Source organism: Palaemon carinicauda, chromosome 22 (assembly GCF_036898095.1).
Source record: "Palaemon carinicauda isolate YSFRI2023 chromosome 22, ASM3689809v2, whole genome shotgun sequence".
Taxonomy (NCBI): domain Eukaryota; kingdom Metazoa; phylum Arthropoda; class Malacostraca; order Decapoda; family Palaemonidae; genus Palaemon; species Palaemon carinicauda.
The window spans coordinates 54016288-54038148 of NC_090746.1; the positions used below are offsets into that span (position 1 = coordinate 54016288).

The 21861-nt window shown below is 46.4% G+C and overlaps 1 protein-coding gene across 1 annotated transcript in view; it reads right to left on the bottom strand.

The window, feature by feature from the left end:
* Positions 1-21861, bottom strand: part of IntS6 (integrator complex subunit 6) — a 132271-nt gene that overhangs the window by 55122 nt on the left and 55288 nt on the right. The window contains exons 4-5 of the mRNA XM_068346199.1: positions 20893-21002; positions 7423-7603 (exon numbers count right to left, since the gene is read on the bottom strand). Of these exons, the coding sequence (XP_068202300.1) occupies positions 7423-7603; positions 20893-21002 (291 nt within the window). The remainder of the gene's footprint in view (positions 1-7422; positions 7604-20892; positions 21003-21861) is intronic.

The window sequence follows — 21861 nt, forward strand, 5'->3', positions numbered from 1 at the left end:
CCTGTTGAGACGAATAAATTTCTGATCTGCGGGCGAAATTTTGCGGTCCTCTCCAGGTATTCTCTTACTGTTCTCACGGGACATAAGAGTAGATCCTTCGGGTTGTTATAGCGAGGGATGGCTGGCACTGAAAAACCATACCGAGGATCCCAACATGCCGGGTTCTGGGTCTTCGCCTCAAAGCTAGGGACGAACCTATAGGTAACTTCTCTCCCCACTTTGGAGTGAGAGACCTCGAAAGAGAGGCCGTGTAACTCGCTAACTCTTTTCGCCGAGGCCAGGGCTAAAAGGAATGCTGTTTTAAGGGTGAGTTCTCTGTCTAGTACGTCCCTGAGAGGTTCGAAGGGTGGCTCTGACAGGACCTTGAGAACTCTGGCTAGGTCCCACTGCGGAACCCTTACTTTCTGGGGGGGGACATGATTGTTCAAAGCTGCGGATGAGCATAGAGATATGCCTTGAGGCTCCCAAGTCAAGGCCCCTAAGGAGGAAGACTTGACCTAAGGCTGTTTGTACTCCTTTGATGGCTGGAATAGACGAACCCACGTCGTCTCCCAGGTACACCAGAAAGTCTGCAATGTCCTGGATCGACGCCCCTAAGGGCCTGATGTTCTTGGACGCACACCACTTCACGAAGACTGCCCACTTTGCTTGGTAAACTACTGCCGAGGAACGCCGTAAGTAACTCGACATCCTTGCCGCGGTTCTCGATGAGTATCCTCCTTTCTTCAGTAGTTTCTCGATAACCTCCACGCGTGAAGGCGGAGGGATCGAGGGTTTTCATGCCACCTGTGAAAGTGAGGTTGACGCAGGAGGTCTGGTCTGTCCGGAAGCGGCCAAGGAGGACGAAGAGCTAATTCTTTTAGGTCTGCGAACCATTCTCTCTCCGGCCACCAGGGCACTACCAAAGTCATCGACAGGTTGGTCGTCGCTCTCACTCTGTTCAGTACTCGACTGATCATCCCGAAGGGAGGGAAGGCGTACACATCGAGGTCGTCCCAGGGATGTTGGAAGGCGTCCTCGAACGCTGCTGACGGGTCTGGGACTGGAGAACAGAACACGGGGAGTTGGGCGTTCAGACGTGTGGCGAACAAGTCTATCACTGGGGAGCCCCACATTAGGATGACTGCCCGAGCTACCTCCGGGTGTAGGGTCCACTCTGAGCCTATCACTTGACCTGCCCGGCTGAGGCCGTCGGCCAGCACGTTCCTCTTTCCTGGGATGACCCTTGCCGTTAGTTCTATCCCTTCTTCTGCCGTCCACTCTAACAGGTCTGTGGCTAGGGCGCATAGAACTCTTGACTTTAGGCCCCCCTGTTTCTTTACATACGTCACTACTGTGTCGTTGTCGCACATCAACGCCACAGTGTTTCCTCGTAGGAAGTGTATGAACTGCCGACACGCCCTCAGAACCGCTATCATCTCCAGGATGTTTATATGGAGAGACGCCTCCTCGCTGGACCACTGCCCTCTTGTCGATTCTCCTAGCAGGTGTGCTCCCAACCCTCCTTCGATGCGTCCGTGAACAACAGTAACTCCGGGGGATCGGGGGCGAAGGGCATTCCCTTCTCTGTGTTCGACCTGATGTTCCACCAAAGCAGGGTCTCTCTCGTCTTTGGGAGGACTGGGACTATTTTGTGGGGCTCCTTGCCTTGGGTCCACGATTCCTTCAGATTCCACTGTACCGGTCGGAGCCTGAGTCTCCCTTGCGGTACTAATTTCTCCAGTGAAACCAGGTGGCCCAGTAACTTCTGCCAGTCCTTGGCCCTCCTGGGTTGAAGGATATGTTCCAGGTTGTGTATCCTCTCCCCTGAGGGGAAGGCTCTTACCAACTGGGTGTCCAGGACCATCCCCAAGTAAGTCATCCTGGTGCTGGGGACTAGCTGGGACTTTTCTAGGTTGACCGTGATCCCTAATTCCTTGCAGAGCTCGAGCAACATCACGCCTTGCTCCTTCAGTTGCTCCTTTGAGGCAGAAAGAAGCAACCAGTCGTCCAGGTACCTGATCAGTCGTATGCCTTTCTCGTGCGCCCATGCCGAGATTGTGGTGTCTGACAGCATCTTCAGGCCTCTAGCCACGTCCCACTGGGGCACCCTAACTGCTTGAGGGGGGCACGATTGTTCGAAGCTCTTGATGAGCATTGAGATGTGTCTGGAGGAACCCAGGTCGATGCCCTTCAGGAGGAAGACTTGTCCTAGGGCGGCTCGAACTCCTTTAATGGCTGGGATGGACATATTTACCTCATCCCTGAGATAGACTAGGAAGTCAGCTATTTCCGGGATGGAGGCTTTCAACGGCTTGATGTTCTTAGCGAAACACCATTTCGTGAAGGTAGCCCATTTAGCCTGGTACACAGCGGCTGATGACCGTCTCAGGTAACCTGACATCCTTGTTGCGGTCTTCGCCGAATACCCTTCCTTCCTCAGGAGACGCTCGATAACATCCACGCATGAAGGCAGAGGGACCGAGGGTTTTCGTGGAACCTTTGAAAGTGTGGCTGCCGGAGAAGGTCTGATCTGTCTGGAAGGGGCCAAGGTGGAAGGCGCGCCAGTTCCTTTAGATCCGCGAACCACTCTCTCTTCGGCCACCAGGGAGCTACCAAAGTCATCCACAGGTTGTCCGCTCTCCTCACCCTGTTGAGGACTTGTCTGAGCATTCCGAAGGGAGGAAAGGTGTAAACGTCGAGGTTGTCCCAAGGATGCTGGAAGGCGTCTTCGAACGCCGCCCCCGGGCCGATTTTAGCCCTCCTTGCTTCTTTATGTAAGCCACCACCGTGGCGTTGTCGCACATCAGTGCCACGGTGTTTCCCCGGAGCCTCTGAACGAACTCTAGGCACGCCCTTTGCACTACCATCATTTCCAGTACGTTGATGTGCAGGTTCTTCTCTTCGGCTACACATCTTCCTCTCGCTGTGCTGTCGAGGAGATGAGCACCCCAACCCTCCTTGGATGCGTCCGTGAACAGGAGCATCTCCGGAGGGTCGGCTGCGAAGGGCATCCCCTTGAGGGTGTTCGATCTGTCGTGCCATCACTCGAGGACCTCCTTCGTCTCCGGGGACATCGAGACCACCTTGTGCGGGGAGTCTCTCTGGTTCCAGGCCTCCTTCAGGTTCCATTGTACTCCCCTGCGTTTGAGTCTCCTCTGTGGGACTAGTTTCTCCAATGACACGAGGTGGCCTATCAGCCTCTGCCAGTCCCTGGGTCTCCTGGACTGACGCGACAGGAAGGGCCGTAGGATCTGGCTCATGTTGTCCAGTCTCTCCACGGAAGGGAAGGCTCTCGCCAACCGAGAGTCCAGGACCATCCCGAGGTAGGTCATCCTGGTGGAGGGTATCAGTTGGGACTTCTCCAGGTTGATGGTGATACCCAGGACGTTGCAGAACTGCAGGAGCTTCGCGCCTTGCTCCCTCAGTACTTCCCTTGAGGCTGAAAGCAACAACCAGTTGTTCAGGTAGCAAATCAGGCGGATGCCCTGTTCGTGTGCCCAGGCTGAGACTGTCGCGAAGATCCTCGTGAAGACCTGAGGGGCTGTGGACAGACCGAAGCAGAGGGTCTTGAACTGTAACGTCTGGGTACCCCATTTTACCCTTAGGTACTTCCTGCTGGAGGGGTGGACAGGGGTCTGGAAGTATGCGTTCTTGAGGTCTATGAACATCATGAAGTCTCCTTCCCTCAAGGCCACTAGGACCGACTTCGGAGTGTCCATCTTGAAGTCGGTCTTGCACACGAACCTGTTGAGGGCTGAGAGGTCTATGACTGGTCTCCAGCCCCCGGTCGCTTTCTCCACCAGGAAGAGTCTGCTGTAGAACCTTAGACCTGGGTTCTTGACTGGTTCCATTGCCCCTTTAGCCAGCATAGCAGAGACCTCTTCTTGTAGGGCCGTCCTTCTAAAGGGGTCCTTCAGTGCCAACCATTCCACCTGTAGATCTGGTATCAGAGGTGGGGACTCCACCAGGAAGGGGAACCTGTACCCTTCTTTCAGGACTGTCACGGTCCACGGGTCCGATCTGTTGTCCCGCCATGCTTGCCAAGAATGTTTGAGGCATCCCCTCACCTGAGGCTTCGGCAGGAGTAGGGGGCCTCTCTCCCTATCTCCTTCGAGAGGCGCTGCCCGAACGACCTCTTCTGGCGGCTGAATAGGAGGGCCTGAATGCTGACTGCACAGCCGACGTTCCCCTACGGGAGGGCTGCGAAGGTTCCTGCCAGGATGTAGTAGGGGCGTCTCTCCTGGGCTGGTTAGGTGAGGCGTGAGGGGGGAGAGGGACGTCCGAGGGTGTCCTTCTATGGGTGGGTCTTCTTGCTGGAGGGGGCCTGGGTTCTCCCGCATCCTTTAGTTTCCTCACCCTCTCCACCGTCTCTTCCACCTCCTTGAGGGGGAAGACTGAGTCGTCCCACAGTGGAAGGCTCCTCAGGGACCTCGCTTCTCTGTCAGGGAGCTGCCTTGCTAGTCTGCTGAGCACAGTGTCCCTTTTCCTCAGTATCCAGTTGGCAGTTTGTGCTATGGATTGATAGGAAAGGAACTTCAGGGCCTTACCTCCCGAGCTAATCAGCTCCTTCAGCAAGGCCTGATTCTCCGGGATTGAGAGGTCGTGCGAGGACTGGAACTCTACCAGCATGGAGGCCCACCAATCCAGCCACGATGACACGTGAACTAAGTCCCTGGACAGCTCCTCCATCATGGAAGTCTCCGCCAGGGAGAAACAAACCGAGGAAGTGGTAGCCCTCTCCTCTGCTGCACCCTGTCCCAAGATGGCGACTGCTGGTTCCACCGCACAGGGCCCCGTGCGGTGTCCTTCCGGGAGGTAGAACCGGGACTCTGTCTTCAGGCCCTGGAGAAGTCTAGAGGCGTTCTGGATCTTGGGAGCTTCCGCATGGTTGGCCACGATCTTGTTAACGTGCGCCAATCCCAGCTTCACATCTTTAGCTGAAGGGAGGGCTAGCGAGGGCCTCTGTTGTACAGGCGCATCCACCAGCCTGCTGAGGCTCGAGAGCCAGACTTCATCAGTAGAGGGCTCCGGTTCGTCCAGCCTATGGTGTCGCCTGATGAGGCCTATCACCCTCCTGTATGCAGAAACCTCCGCTGGCGAACCTTCTTCCCCGTCCTCTACATTCTCCGTTGGGCGTCCCAGTTCTCGTGACGGAGGACCTCCGATGGGGGGAGTCGTATGTGGAGGAGGCATCTTCCTGGAGTGGTCCAGTCTCCTCCCTTCAGGCAGTAGGACGGGGCATCGCCGCTGGAACGGAGGCCTCCGTCCTGGATTTATCCCTTCTTCCGGCGGACCAGGGGTCTGCGGGCTTGCCCATCGATGAAAGGAGTTTCTCTTGCTCCGGTCGATGCATCGTAGATCTTGAGGCCGCGACGTGGCTGCCAGACCGAAGGGGCGACTCTCTCCGCTGGGCGGATGGAGTCGGAACCTTCGCAGACTTATGCCTGTCCCTTGGTGCCTGATGAGACGAGTCCCTCCGTCGGTCATACTTACTGCTGGAGACAAAACCTACCAGTGAGTGGGACCTAGGGAGCCATCCCGAGGTGCCCGGGACTGCTGTAGCCCCCAGGAGTTGGCTACAGGGGATGGAGACTCGCACCCATTCTTCCTCCGGTGAAACGCTTCTCCTGAACTTTCTCCTGGGGGATCTAGAACGCCTACTCACGTGGCGGGATTTTGAACGGGAACGCGAGCGAGATCGCCTCCTGCGGGACCTATCTCGCCGTCTTCTATGGTCCCTCGGGGCTCCGTCTTCCGATGAGTAGGAGTAGGCCTCGACCGAGGAGCCCGAAGACCTGTAGGACCTCACTGAAGGGCATGAATCGCGCCGCGTTGCTGGTGGTTCTACATGGTGTTCGGTCGGCGACGAAGGCTCCATGAAGTCGGCCGGGAGCGTAGCTGAAGGCGTTGGAGGGGAGCGGGGGAGCTCCTTGCTGGGGAACCAGGTCTCAAACTCCTCTTCCATCCTCAGGGGAGATCTGAAGGGCGTCTTCGGAGGCGCCCACACAAGGGTGTCTGACGGCGGCAAGTCCTCCTTCTCGGCGGCACCCTCGGCTACTGACGCACCTGAAAAACCTGCCCAAGAGGCGGGAGAAGAGACTGCAGCAGTTTTACCCCGCATCGGATCGTCCGACGAGACGGGACCTGCTTTCACCAGGGCTCCGTCCCCTGGATACAAACCCGCCCCTCCCTCAGGCCCCCCACTTGCCTGGACTGAAAAGACAATCCCACTGTCAGGTAAATCAGACTCCTGGGGAAGGACCACAGGCCGCTTCCCCACAACAGACTTACCTCGACCCCTAAACTGGGTAGGGGAAGACGGCAGAGAGAGAGACTGTCCGACGGGACGCCGGGCGAAGCGAGAGGCGAAGCGACGTTGGTCTTTCTAGGAGAACGTCGAGAGGCCTTCTTCTTCTTAGTGCCGTATCGCACCCACTGCATTTCATTCCAGGACTCCGGACACGTGGCTGTAGGGGAACACACACTGCCCCTACACGAAGAACACAAGGAGTGCGGGTCAACTTCGGGCTTAGAGAGGAAAGCGCCACACGATTTGCCGGCCACAGGGCCAGGGCAATGACGGGGATGCTCCATAACACACTAGTAAGACACCGCGAGACACAGGAAAGGACACAAAGGGACCACGTGGGGACCGTGTGAGACACAAAGGGGTCGGGGACATAAAGGGTCGCACTGGGTTAAGAGAGCGTCGGGATGTTAACGCCGACGCAACCAAAAACTTATTGGAGATAGAGACCTGAGCAAGCATGTTCTCTGACCCCGGGTCGTCTCTGAGCGCGTATCACTCCGCAGAGATTACCCCGCATAGAAAACGGGAGTAGGGTAAACTACACAAAATTCTGGTCAGAAGGGAGGAGATCCCAGATACTCCTAAGAAAGTAGTTAGAGCTAAGTACTCAGTGTTGGAACAAAACCTTTTTATTACCTTTTTATTAATCATAGTTTTTTCCTCCTACTTAAAATACTTTGCAAAATGTGTACTTTATATATATTTTTCTTTTCATTAAAATCCCTTTGCTGTTCATAATTTTCTACTCCCTACCCAAAATTCTCCTTATAATAAGTGCAACCATCATGAGGTATGAACCAGGCAGACTGCCACAATCAGGGAACTTGTTTTACACATGCACATAAAATACAATCCATGATTATTCTTTTTTTGAAGGATTTTATCATAACACAAAATATGTACTGCATGTAAAGGTTTTGTAAGAATAATCTTATTTAATTAGACAAAATCATATACATACTCTAAATGCCATAGCGCAAGCAAGCAAATGTACACTAAACGGAACCTCATGAACTAATTATACTATCTCATTTTAAGATACTCCTAAGAAAGTTACTTATCACAAAATATTAAATTTGTAGTATGCAATTACTTTTCTAGAATTAAATAAAACAAAATTCATATCTTACCTCCAGTTTGTTCGCAAAGTTTATCTAAGGGTGAATTATCGCTTGGAACTATACCCATAGGGTCAGGTGCAGGGGTTCCTGTCAACCTTAGTACTAATCCAAACAGTCTTTGGTCCCAACGGAAAATTTCTTTAGTGAGTTCTGCACCTGGTATTGGATTCACCTTGGGTAAGGGGAATATCTGTGGACAAATATGAAAGGTGAAAAGTTTTTTTTAATCCTATTAGGAAACTATATAATCTATGAAAAACATACTATTGGGCCTCTTTGGGTATTAGAAAATTCATACAGTAAAAGTAGATAATAATGCATCATATATACTTTCTACTTTACCTGCAGGTGCTACCATATCAAGTACTACTACTTCGTCTTTGGTTCCATTAAGCCCTATTGATTAAGGTGTGCACAACTTATACCAATTTAAATGCCTCTCCTCTCATAACTCTTTAATGAACACCAAGCGCCCATACTTTACTATATGCTACACTTATAGAATTGTAACATTAAGCCCTGATTGATCCTATGAGAGAGAATTTTAAACTCCAGTCTCTCTTTGGCTCTGGCAGCAAACAGTTTTTACAGAAAATAATGCATCTTCAATTATTATCAGAGGATAAACATTAAGACTAACAAGTGAGCAGGCACTTGAATGTTCCAATTTGTAATTTTACTTTTTTTAACTTACACCAAAACCACAGTGAGATACCAGAATAATAATTACAGTATATAATTGTTATACACAACATTCTACCTTTCACTGTAATGATGTTAGTATCATTCTCAAAATTGACTGCATTTATACCGCCATTATAAATGAGAGAATTACAAATTTTGTAGTCTCTACCTAAAAAAAAAGCATCTAACTCAAATGAGGAATATTCTATTCTATTCATCATCATCATCATCTCCTCCAACACCTATTGACGCAAAGGGCCTCGGTTAGATTTTGCCAGTCGTCTCTATCTTGGAATTTTAATTCAATACTTCTCCATTCATCATCTCCTACACGCTTCATAGTCCTCAGCCATGTAGGCTTGGGTCTTCCTACTTTTCTAGTACCTTGTGGAGCCCAGCTGAACGTTTGGTAAACTAATCTCTCTTGAGGATTGCAAAGAGCATGCCCAAACCATCTCCATCTACCCCTCATCATAATCTCATCCACATATGGTACTCTGATAATCTCTCTTATCGTTCAATTTTTAATCCTGTCCTGCCATTTAACTCCCAATATCCTTCTGAGGGTTTTGTTCTCAAATCTACTAAATCCATTGGAGATTGTTTCATGGTCATACCATGACTCATGTCCATAGAGTAACACTGATCTCACTACAGTAAACTAATATATAGTCTGATTTTTATATGTAATTTCAGGCAATTTGACTTCCAAATTTTACCTAACGTAGCCATTGTCTGATTTGCTTTTTACAATCTTTCACTAATGTGCTATTTCATGCATTCTGGTAAGCAAGCATTGCAAATCCTGTGGTGTTCTGCTAACAAGGACAGCATCATCAGCATACTCCAGGTCTGCTAAATTCCTATCACCAATCCAGTCCAAACTTTCTCCACCATCTCTGGCTGTTCTACGCATTACAAAATCCATGAGGAGGATAAACAACATAGGTGACAACACATTCTCTTGGAGTACTCTGCTGTTCACTGGAAATTAATTAGATAAGACTCCATTAACATTAACTTTGCAGTCACTACGCTCATGAACACTTAATCAAATTTACGTATTTAAGAATTCCATAACGCAGGACTCGCCACAAAATTGGCCAGTGCACACTATCAAAAGCTTTTTCATAGTTCACAAATGCCATCAAAAGTGGATTTCTATATTCTACGCATTGCTCTACATGTCTCAAAATGAAAATTTGGTCAGTGCAACTTCTATCTTTTCTAAATCCTGCTTGTTCATCTCTCGGCTTTTCATCAATCTTTCTCTCTAATCTCTTTAGAATAAGCATACTACATATTTTCATAATAAGTGACGTAAGTGTTATGCCTCTAATTATTGCAATTGGTCAAGTTGTCTTTTTTTGCTATTTTCACCAACACTCCTAACTCTCATTCATCAGGTTTTGCCTCTTCATACCTCATTCTTGAAAATAATCTTAAGTAGTTTGGGAGTCACTTCATTTTCGGCCAGTATCATCTCAGCAGTTATTCCATCATATTCCGGGGATTTCCATCTATAGTTCTTTTAGGATAGCTTCGACTTCAAACACACTGAATTCATTCAGGGGGACATCAAGTTCTTCATCAGCTTCAGGTACATCAATAAAATTATTCCCTTTACATCTCCTATTCATAATCTCACTAAACTGTTCCATCCAACATTGTCTTTCTTCATCTGTTGCTATAAGTGAACCATCTCTCTTTTTGATGGGTTTATGCTTCTTCCTTGCCCCAGTCGAGATTTCATTAATTCTATAAGCAATTCTTACACCATAGCCACTTCCTAAATTCATAGCTTTGTCAGCCTCATCTACTTTACTGTTTAAATATTCTCTCCAGTCATTCCTGGCTTTTCTTTTGACCTCACTGTCAATACTGGAAAACTTAGCATGCTCTACCTGTAATTTTTATTACTTCCTCAAAAACTTTCAGCAATCAATTTCCGTCTTTATCTCCTTTTTAAAGAATCCCAAGTATCATTTGATATCCATGGCTTTCTCCTTGTCAATGCGTGTCCCAAGACTTCACTACCAACTGACTGATATATGTTCTTAATATCACACTATTCTTCATTATTTGTCTGTTCGTCGTCTCTTAAAGTCTCTAAGACTGCAAATAGATTCCTATATTCAATTGCAAATGTTTCACTGTGCTCTTCTTCAAAAAGCTTAGTTGTATCAAACCTAGGTATTCTATCCATCATTCTGTTGGTGCTTTCAGTTTTAATTTCAGTGTGGCAATGAGGAGCTGGTGATTACTACCAATATGGCACCTCTATAGCTTCTTACGTTTCTCAGAGTCCTCCTTCTCTCTTTTTTAATGGCAACGTGATCTATCTGATTTTTGTAAATGCAACATGGTAAAGTCCATGTATACTTGTGGATGTTCTTGTGTTGAAAAAGAGTACCTCCAATGACAAGAATGTTTGCTGTGGCCTGATTGGTAACGTCTCTGCCTGGTGTTTGCCAGTCGGGGGTTCGAGTCCCGCTCAGACTTGTTAGTGCCATTAGTGTCTGCAACCTTACCATCCTTGTGAGCTTAGGTTGGGGGGGTTTGGGGGAGCCTATAGGTCTATCTGCTGAGTCATCAGCAGCCACTGCCTGGCCCTCCCTGGTCCTAGGCTTGGGCGCTAATCATATAATATATGGTTAGTCTCTAGGGCATTGTCCTGATTACTAGGGTAATGTCACTGTCCCTTGCCTCTGCCATTCATGAGCGACCTTTAAACAGAAACTTATGAAATGTGCTCCATTTTCATTTGTAACTTTGCCAAGACCATCGACACCCATCACATTCTCTATTCCTTGATTATTTCTTCCAACTTTAGCATTGAAGTGGACAATCACAATTTTCATATCTCTCTCAACGATCTCATCTATTACCCTCTGCAGTTCTTCATAGTATTCATCTTTCCTTTCTTCAGGGGAATCATTTGTTGGGGCATAGCAAACTATAACTCATATTGCACTGCTTTGATTTGAACCTTGCTCGTAACAATCTACTATTTACAGTTCTCCACTCAGTTAATGCCTTTTCTGCTCTTGGTGTCATAATCATTCCTACCCCTTTCTCTTCCAACTCCATCTGATCTTCCAGAGTAGATATATATATTACCTTTGTCTAACGTTTTCTTACCAATCCCCTTACAACGTGTTTCACTTAGGGCCAAGATTTCCAAACTATATTTCATAAATTCACTCTCCACTTGCTGTAACTTCTCAATCTGATTCATGGTTCTAACATTCCAATTACCTATTTTCAATTTTTCTTTAGTATTTATAAACCAGATTCTTAGCACACCGCTACGCCCGGGACTGGGGGCCATTCTGTCATCTCTCTCTTTCATGACTAGCTAAATCCATAGAGGATTAATTGGCTAGATACATCAAAAGATAGCCAGTTCTTTATGATGCGCGGTGCCTATCTAACTAAGGCAAGTGACCCCTGCCGGTCCATTCTAATTCTAGTAAGATCAACCGCCAGACATCAGGCGGGAAAGCCCAAGAGAGAGTTTGTCCATCGCTTTAAACCCAATTCGTCACCCTGGTACCTATGACTTCATCGAGATTTAGGGGGGCATTTCCTCCAAACCCAAAGCTCTCATTACTCCACTAAGTTGCTCATCCGCTTATAAGAGTATAACCGTTGGCAAACATGGATTGCTAAGATATACCGCCTAGCATGGTAATATTCTATTCCAAATCTTAAATTTAAAAAAGAAATATGCATTATTCTGAATTATACAAACCCAAGTCTATTAATAAGAGTATGATTTCAGTAAAGCTGTAAACCTAGCTGTTAAAATTTATAACAAAATGTCAGTAGTTAATAAAAGATAGCAACTTTGACCTTCACCTAAGACTTGTGAGATTGATGAGACAGGATGTGTAACCTATAAGGGTCCAGGTATGCATAGAAAGGAAAAATATAAACGACTTTACAAAATTTGCGATTTGTTCCTACACGAATACATACTTTCGTCCTTTAATTGGTGACATCATTAGAAGGGTAGAAATTCATATAACCAACCAATCCCAGGACATATGAACACTAAGACCTTAGGATGAGCATGAGTGTTGAATCCAATGACCTGAATTTTCAGGTGAAAAGCCAAGCTTCTATCTATTAGAAAGATAGTCATGGAGTAACCTACATCCTCAAGAGATACAGCATGAGGTCTGCTATGTTCGACTAAAATAAAGTGATGGGTTTACATTGCTGTTGGTTGCTTCACTTAGGAAGAAGATTAAGAATGATTCAAACCCCTGGTTGTTTGTGGCCAGGTTTTGAGTTTTAGAGAGAAATTCAGGATCAAGGGAAAGAGAGAGCCTTTCTCCACACGTAAGAATGACTACAAGAGATAAATTGTGCAGCTCGCCTACCAGTTTTGCTGATGCCAGGTCAAGTAAGATGACTTCCTTGAGCATTAGCAAGAAAGAACACTTTCTAGGTCCATTTAAAGGTTCATAAGGGTCCCTTAGAACTCTTTAATTCTCCCAGAGGGCAGAACTAATCGAAGCTCGTCATAAGTATCGACAATCCCCAAGAACGCAGTTTGTAGAACAAACTTGTTCAGGGGCGAGAGATCGCTGACTGGTCTCCGGCCTCCAGACGCCTTTTTCACAATAATGAGTTGACTGTAGAAGACTGGGGAGCTGTTGAGGACCTCTTGGAGAGTGCCCTTTTGCAGCATGGTCTGGACTTCAATCTAGACTTGGCTCAAGGCCGAGCGATAGCCTTCCCCCACCGAGACTAAGAGGATCTTCTCCATGTGCAGGAAAGCAAGAAATTCTGCAATCGGCTGAATTGAGGCTCAGAGTGGTGAAGTACCCCTTTTATGACACTGATCTGCAAAAAGCGCAGAAAGAATGGGGTATCCTCTTCATGAAGGTTCAACACCTACAGCCGCAGCGGAATCTGGACCCTGGGTCCACATTCCCGGGGGTCCATATTCTATCCTACACCGGGAGCCCAAGCCAGGACCACAAGCCTAGACATGGTTTCTCCATTCTGTTGCCAACAATGATCAAACACTCAAAAAGAGAAAAAAAAATTTAAAAAGCCAAGTTAGAAACACAAAGAATATGTCTTTACAATTCATTATCTGAGGTTGAAATGTTATTTTCATTATAAAATAAATTTTTGAACATACTTACCTGGTGGTTATATATACTACTGCACTGTAATTGTTCAGGACAACTTTCCTCTTGGTAAGGGTAGAAGAGACTCTTTAGCTATGATAAGCAGCTCTTCTAGGAGAAGGACACTCCAAAATCAAGCCATTGTTCTCTAGTCTTGGGTAGTGCCATAACCTCTGTACCATGGTCTTCCACTGTCTTGGGTTAGGGTTCTCTTGCTTGAGGGTACACTCAGGCACACTATTCTATCTAATTTCTCTTCCTCTTGTTTTGTTATAGTTTACTGTATATAGCAAATATTTATTTTAATGTTGTTACTGTTCTTAAAATACTTTATTTTTCCTTGTTTCCTTTCCTCACTGGGCTATTTTCCCTGTTGGGGTCCCTAGGCTTATAGCACCTTGCTTTTCCAACTAGGGTTGTTGCTTAGCAATTAATAATAATAATAATAATAATAATAATAATAATAATAATAATAATAATAATAATAATAATAATAATAGCTTACGTCCCTGACGTCACGGCAGAAAAATTCAAAACTTCCGCCAATCGCCGATTGGATAGCCAGGTGTGCTACCTATACGCCTCTGGCGAGGTACCCAGAAACCATTCCATCGGTATTCATATCTTCTATGCCTCTAGTCTCTAGAGGGGAGGAGGGGGGATTTTAATTACAGTATATATAACCACCAGGTAAGTATGTTCAAAAATTTATTTTATAAAGAAAATACAATTTTTAAACACAAGACTTACCTGGTGGTTATATATATAGCTGATTAACTCCTTTGGTGGAGGGTTAGAGATAGCCAATATAGTTGAAATTCTGCTTAAGAGTTTTAAATACAAAACAAACTTAAGGGTTCGTACCTGATAACGAAGCTGACTTCAATGATACTCTGCCATTATGTCTGCTTTCCTTATGAGATCCAGGGGTCCTCTCAGGGGGCTGAAGATCCCTAGGAGCTGCCAACCGGTGATCAAACTTCTTTGTGACAGAGCCTCCTCTAATACCCATTACGAGGCACTCTCAAGGAACAAAATAGATCACCTGACAAATCAATGATTGCGGAAGACTGTAGCAATCTCCACAAGACAACCATAAAAACACCAAATAAAAGTTCCAAGAGGAGAAAAGGTATTAGGATTATGGGAAAGTAGTGGTGGATCCTTCTCCCACCACTGTACCCGCTGCTACAAACGGTCCCAGAGTATATCGGTCATCATATAGTCTGGGCATTTCTCAAATATTGTAAAGCGAACACAGATTTGCTTCTCCAGAAGGTTGTGTCCATAATGCTTTGCAACGAACGATTTTGTTTGAATGCCACCGAAGTTGCCACAGCTCTCACTTCGTGAGTCTTGACCTTTAAAAGACTAACGACTGTCTCACTGCAATGAGAATGAGCCTCTTTAATTAGAAGTCTGATAAAGTATGACAGGGCATTCTTAGACAATGGCAAGGAGGGTTTCTTCACCGAGCACCACAGTGCTTCCGACTTGCCTCTTAAATTCTTTGTTCTGTCTAAGTAAAACTTGAGGGCCCTTACTGGACATAAAACTCTCTCTAACTCATTTCCAACCACGTCGGCCAGGTGCAAAATCTGAAAGGCCTTAGGCCAAGGTTGGGAAGGGCGCTCATTCTTAGCGAGAAAACCCAACTGTAATGAGCAGATCGCTTTACTGTCCTGAAAACCCACATTTCTACTGAATGCATGGACTTCACAAACCCTCTTGGCTGTTGCCAGACTAACCAAGAAAAGGGTTTTCAGCGTGAGGTCCTTCAGAGATGTAGAGTGCAGGGGTTCAAACCTGTCGCTCATCAGAAATTTTAACACAACATCCAGATTCCAAGCTAGTGAATCCTGGTGCTGTTGCTTTGTTGTCCCAAAGGATTTAATTAGTTCTTGTAGATCCTTATTATTTGAAAGGTCCAGGTTTCTGTGCCTGAATACAGTCATCAACATACTCCTGTATCCCTTGATAGTTGATGTAGAAAAACTTCATTTCTTTCTTAGGAATAAATGGAAATCAGCAATCTGAGCTACAGAGGTACTGGAAGAGGAAATATAGTTGACCCTGCACCATTCCCTGAAAACTTCCCACTTGGATTGATAGACTCTGATGGTTGAAGACCTCCTAGCTCTTGCAATCGCTCTAGCTGCCTCCTTTGAAAAGCCTCTAGCTCTTCTGAGTCTTTCGATAGTCTGAAGGCAGTTAGTCGAAGACTTTGGAGATTTTGATGGTGTCTTACCAAGTGGGGTTGTTTGAGTAAATCTACTCGCAAAGGGAGGCTTCTGGGAGCGTCCACCATCTATTCCAGTACCTCTGTGAACCATTCTCTTGAGGGCCAGAGGGGGGCTATCAAGGTCATTCTGGTCCCTTCACTTGTTAAAAACTTTTGTAGCACCTTGTACAGAATCTTGAAAGGAGGAAAAGCGTACACATCTAGATTTGACCAATCTAGCACAAATGCGTCCGCGTGTACTGCCTCGAGATCTGGCACTGGGGAGCAATGTCTGTAGTCTCTTGGTCTTTGCAGTCGCGAACAGGTCTACATAAGGGCGACCCCAAAGTTTCCACAGATTCTTGCACACCTCTAGGTGTAGAGTCCACTCCATGGATAGATCTTGTCCTTTCCTGCTGAGACCGCCTACCAAAACATTCTTTTCCCCTTGAATGAACCTTGTAAGTAGAATCACCTATCTTTCCTTTGCCCAGATGAGCAGATCTCTTGCCGTCTCGCAAAGAGAAATCAAGTGCGTTCCTCCTTGTTTGGCAAAGTAGGCCAATGCTGTGGTGTTGTCTGCATTGATTTGTATCACCTTGTTCCATACTGACCCTTCGAAGCTCTTCAGGACCAAAAGAACTGCTAGCAGCTCCTTTTGATTTATGTGGAAAGACTTCTGAATCTCCGTCCACACCCCCGATATTTCCAGTTTGCCCAGTGTTGCTCCCCACCCAGAGTCCGAGGCGTCGAAACACAACACAAGGTCTGGGCTCTTCAGCTCTAATGAGCAACCTTCCTGAAATTTGATCGGGTCGTTCCACCACTGAAGGCAATGTCTCATGAACTCCGTGATCGGAATACACACCTTCTCCTTGTTCCCCCCAAGAGTTGAGGTGAAATTAGAGTGGTCGAAGGTTCAGCCTTCCCAGAGAGACGAACTGTTCTAACGAGGAGTGAGTCCACAACAGACTTATCCACTTCCTCGCAGAACACCTCTGTTCTCCTAGGAACGCACGTATCTTCTGAAGTGCTTGCTCCGTCCTTAAGGGAGACGGAAAAGCCCGAAAAACTCGACTCCGAATCATCATTCCTAAATATAGAACCTCTAGAGACGGTTTCAGTGAAGATTTGTCTTTGTTGACCAGAAGACCCAATTCTTCTGTCAACTTCATTGTTGTCTGAAGATCCTTCAGGCAGCGATCTTGAGAGCGAGCTCTTAAAAGCCAATCGTCTAGGTACAGGGAGGCTCTGATGCCCCTTGAGTGGAAAATCCTTATTACATTGAGCATAAGCTTCGTAAAGACCTGTGGGGCAGTGTTGAGGCCGAAACACAGGGCTCGAAACTGAAAGACCTCTCCCTGGAAAACGAATCTCAGAAAGTGCTTGAACTTCGGATGAATCGGGATATGGAAATAAGCATCCTGGAGGTCCAGTGACACCATCCAGTCGCCTTTCCTTACCGCTGCAAGCACTGACTTCGACTTCTCCATCGAGAACTTTGTTTTCTGGATAAAGTTGTTGAGAGTACTTACGTCCAGAACTGGACGCCATCCCCCCGAGTTCTTGCGAACCAGGAAAAGGCGGTTGTAAAAGCCTGGTGACTGCCAGTCCTGTACTTTATCTATAGCTCCCTTCTCCAACAAGAGAGAGACTTGCAGCTGTAATGCTTGCCTCTTTAATTCCTCCCTGTACCTGGGAGAGAGATCCACAGGGGTTAACCTTAGTGGGGGTTGCTTTATAAAAGGGATCCTGTAGCCCTTCCTTAGAAGTTGGACTGACCACAGATCTGCAACCCTCTTCTCCCATGCCTGCCAGAAGGTATTTAGTCTGGCTCCTACTGCCTGAAGGCGAAAGCAGTCAAGACTGCTTTGCCCTGTCCTTCCTCCTCTTTTTTTAGTTCCCCTTCCATCTGATCTAAAGTTACCTCTAACGGGAGGCTTTCCTCGAAAGGGCTGAGAAAACTTTGGAAAAGGAGCAACTTCTTTAGGTTTGCGGCTAACGAAAGACGATGGCATCACTTTCCTTGGCGTCTTCGAGACTAGGTCTTGAGTGGCCTTCTGCGTTAACGAGGAAAAAATCTCCCTAATAAGATCTTGTAGGAACAGAGATGACGACAGCGGAGCATACAATAATTCAGATTTCTGAAAAGACGAAACCCCCATAGACAGAAATGAACACAACTGGACTCTCTTTTAGAGAATGCCTGCTGTAAAAATTGCTACTAACTCATTCGCCCCGTCTCGCAACGCCTTATCCATGCAGGACATGACGTGGATCAAGTTCAAAGAGTCCCCTTCCTTGAGCGTAGTCACCTTTTTGCCCAAGGCCCCCAGAGTCCAATCAAGGAAGTTAAATACCTTGAAGGCTCTGAAGACACCTTTGAGCAAATGGTCTAATTCAGAGGTAGACCAAAACACCTTAGTCTTCCTCATGGTCGATCTACGGGGAGCGTCTACCAGGCTTGAGAAGTCTCCCAGGGCAAAGGCACGAACTCCCAAGCCGAGAACCTCTCCCGTATCGTACCAAATACTAGATCTAGATGCCAACCTAGTAGGGGGGAACGCGAAGGTCGATTTCCCTTCCTCCTTCTTGGAACCCATCCAGTCTCCGATTGATTTAAGAGCTCTTTTTGATGAACGAGAGAGCACCATTTCAGTGAACAAAGACTTCTTCTTAAGCTTCCCTAGAGTAAACCCCGATGGAGGCGATCGTGGAGCAACGGGAACAAAAGACTCCGGGAACTCAATATGAAAAATCTTCATAAGCTTCTTTAAGTCTATCGAAAGACGAAAAGACTTGGTCTTCATCTTCAGATAACTCCTCAAAGGGTTCGGAAGGCGAAAGAGGAACATCAGCTTCTTCCTCCGACAAAAAGTCTTGTCGCTCACGATCCGCGCGATCAGAGTTAAGAAGCATTGTATTACGTTCAATGTCCTGTCTGGATGTTTGCTGTTCTACATCGCATACAGGAGGACGCTCGATGTTACGTACCAGAGCACGCTCACGCCCCGAAGAACATTCGATGGAAGAACGCTTGACGTCACGCCCAGGAGGACGCTCGCGTTCTGCTGAACGCTCGATGGGAGGACACTTGCACTCTGATGAACGTTCGATGGGAGGACGCCTGACGTCACACTCGACGTCACATCCTGGAGGACGCTCGCATTCAGCTGAACGCTCAATGGGAGGACGCTTGCGCTCTGATAAACGCTCGATGGGAGGACGCTTGCGCTCTGATGAACGCTCGATGGGAGGACGCCTGACGTCACGCTCGACGTCATGTCCTGGAGGACGCTCGCGTTATGTTGAACGCTCGATGGGAGGACGCTCGACATCACGCCTCGCTGAACGTTTGAAAATGCTTTCAGCAGGACGATCACTATCACTGCTAAGCGCATGAACAGCACCTGGATTAGGAGGACGCTCGACTTCCAGAAAGCCAGAGCATTCAACTTCACGTGTAGAACGCACGCTCAACGCGTTTAGAAACTTGATAAACAAGCGTTCGCCAACTCTCCGCCTTGCGCCGTTTGGTGTTAAGAGAGGAGGTTTCCGTATTCTGGTAGCCTTTCATGAATGATGAAAGCTTCTGCTGCATTTCTTGCAACATCTTAAAATTAGAATCTTGGGAATTACTAATTGCAGGCTCGTCATCTCCACTGCTCAAAGACCGCTTAGAGCGAACAGCGGGCGAGATCCAATCTAAAGGAGGCGAAGGAGCATGAAACGATGTCACGCCCAGTTCGGATAAGTGCTCAACAGCAGGACTATTCTCAACAGAATTCAATGTCCTAGCAGGACGCTTGGAAGGCGAGCTTCCTTGAGACGAAAAGTGTTCAGGGCTATTCCAATGACTACAGCCTGCTTGCGATGTCCTGGAAGGACGTTGGTCAAATTTCCTCTTAAGAGGTCTAAAAGAATAACGCCAACCTCTTTTAGGAAAATCATCCTCTGATGATGAGCCAAACATTTTAACCTCACCTTTACTATGGTAAGGGCAAACGTCCTGGGAAACGTCAACAGGAATGCTCAAGGGAACATCTGCTCGGGAACTAAAGCCTCTCGTTTCCTTTTGTCTTTCGACACTCCTTCTCCCAGGGGTTGGGGAGCTTGGAAGAGGTCCAGGACTAGGAGAACGACAAGCCCGAGCAGGCATACCCTCCACAGCATTAATAACACTCACTGTACCTTTAACACTTTCACTTTACAGCTGTTTAACATCAGCCATTAACTGCGTTCTATCCGCAGCGATACCCAACGCCTGGATAGCCAACATCATATCCTTAAGTGCTGGTTCATTAATGGTACTCGTAGTGGGATCTGGAACTACCACTACAGGGGAAGGAATAGGAACAGTGACATGGGAAGAGGAATCTTTTGAAGAAAGCGAAGAACTACGTCTTACCCTATCTTTCGTATATAGCAATCGAAATTCAGCCATTCATGATCAGACAAAATAAGGCATTCGTCACACCTATCATCAAGTTTGCAAACTTTACCCCTACATTTAATACATAATGAATGAGGATAAATGGAGGCCTTTGATAAACGGGTCTTACACCCACTAGCACACACCCTAAAACCCCTAAGAGGGGGGTGGCCATTTTGAACTTTGAAAGGAAGACCAAATACAAGCAAGGGTTCAAAAAATCAATATCCAAACATATAATTAGAGTATCCAAACAAAAAACCAATCAAGCAAGAGTAAAAAAAACCAGAATTATTGTACTTCACCAAAGGGACAGCAATAATCAGTCAAAAAGCGAGGAGAATATCCAACCAATGTTACCGCTAGCGCCGGCAGGGAAGATATGAATACCGATGGAATGGTTTCTGGGTACCTAGCGAAAGGCGCATAGGTAGCACACCTGGCTATCCAATCAGCGATTGGCGCGAGTTTTGAATTTTTCTGCCGTGACGTCAAGGACGTAAGCTATATATATAACCACCAGGTAAGTCTTGTGTTTAAAATGGGTTACTAAGTGAGCTGACAGGGGGAGGGTCTTCCCCCACTACCCACTAATAACTAGACACCTCATTATAAATTTTAATAGTAGAGTTTCCAACTTCACTGAAATCATACTCCTCTTAAAAGACGAGAGTTTGTATTTGTTTAGGAATAAATAAGGTCTTAAAAAGAAACTTGATATAACCTAACTGCATAGTTAGGAAAAGTGACATTTCGTAGGAACACACAAACTATATCAGTAAGAAGACAATCTGTACAATGATTCAATTACTTAAAGAGGTCTCTAGATTTTGTACTTCCCTCATTGTAATGGTTCTTTCTTTTTATGAACACATTTTCAAAGAAAAAATAACAAGCAACATATACTCATCTATTCATAATACCATATACTAAAATTCTAGTAATAAAACTTTACAACTACTAAAGCAATTGCAAAAATAAATACCAATACTCACTTCTTCTTGAACACCTTGTTGTGAGGACAGCTTCCCACCATCAGTTATAATAATTATTACAGAAGGCTCTAGGAAAAATGGACTTCTTCCAGTACCATAAGTGTCAATACCTGGAATTAAGATCCTGTATCTTAGGTGCAGGCAAACAACTACAAATTATACTAGACATTCTCTGGCAATACTGTAATTGAATCTAAAGTAATTTATTTGTCAACAGAAAAAAAGAGGTGAATCCTAAGTCAATGTGCCACCTTAACACACCTTAGAGGATTAAAAGAAACTATTTCTTAGTCATCCCCATAATCCTCTTGTCTGTGAGGGTTCCTTACTCAACATAAACATGGGGTATAATTACTGGAACTGCAACTATTTATACATTACACATTATGCCCCCTGTGGCCGCGGGGGCATAAAACAATTAGAATAGCGCCAACGTTATCCCTGCGTGTCGTAAGAGGCGACTAAAAGGGACGGGACGAGGGGGCTGGGAACCCCCTCTCCTGAATTGAAATTCCTGTGAGACATCATCAAAGAGATGGAGCTGGGGGGAGAGTGACTGCTCCCCGCACTCTAGTTTTGGGGTGTTTGAATGTGCGTGGATGTAGTACGATAGAGAGTAAAAGATGTGAGATTGGAAGTATGTTTAGAAGTAGAAGGATGGATGTATTGGCTTTGTGTGAGACAAAGATGAAAGGAAAGGGTGAAGTGATGTTTGGTGAAATGTCTGGTAGAGTGTCTGGGATTGAAAGGGGAAGAGCGAGAGAGGGTGTGGCTTTATTGCTGAGTGAATGGATGACAGGTAAAGTAGTGGAATGGAAGGAGATATCATCTAGGTTAATGTGGGTAAGGGTTAGGTTGGGTAGGGAATGTTGGGCGTTTGTCAGTGCGTATGGGCCAGGTAGTGAGAAAAGTGAAGAAGAGCGGAATGAGTTCTGGAATGAATTAACTAGGTGTGTAGAAGGACTGGGT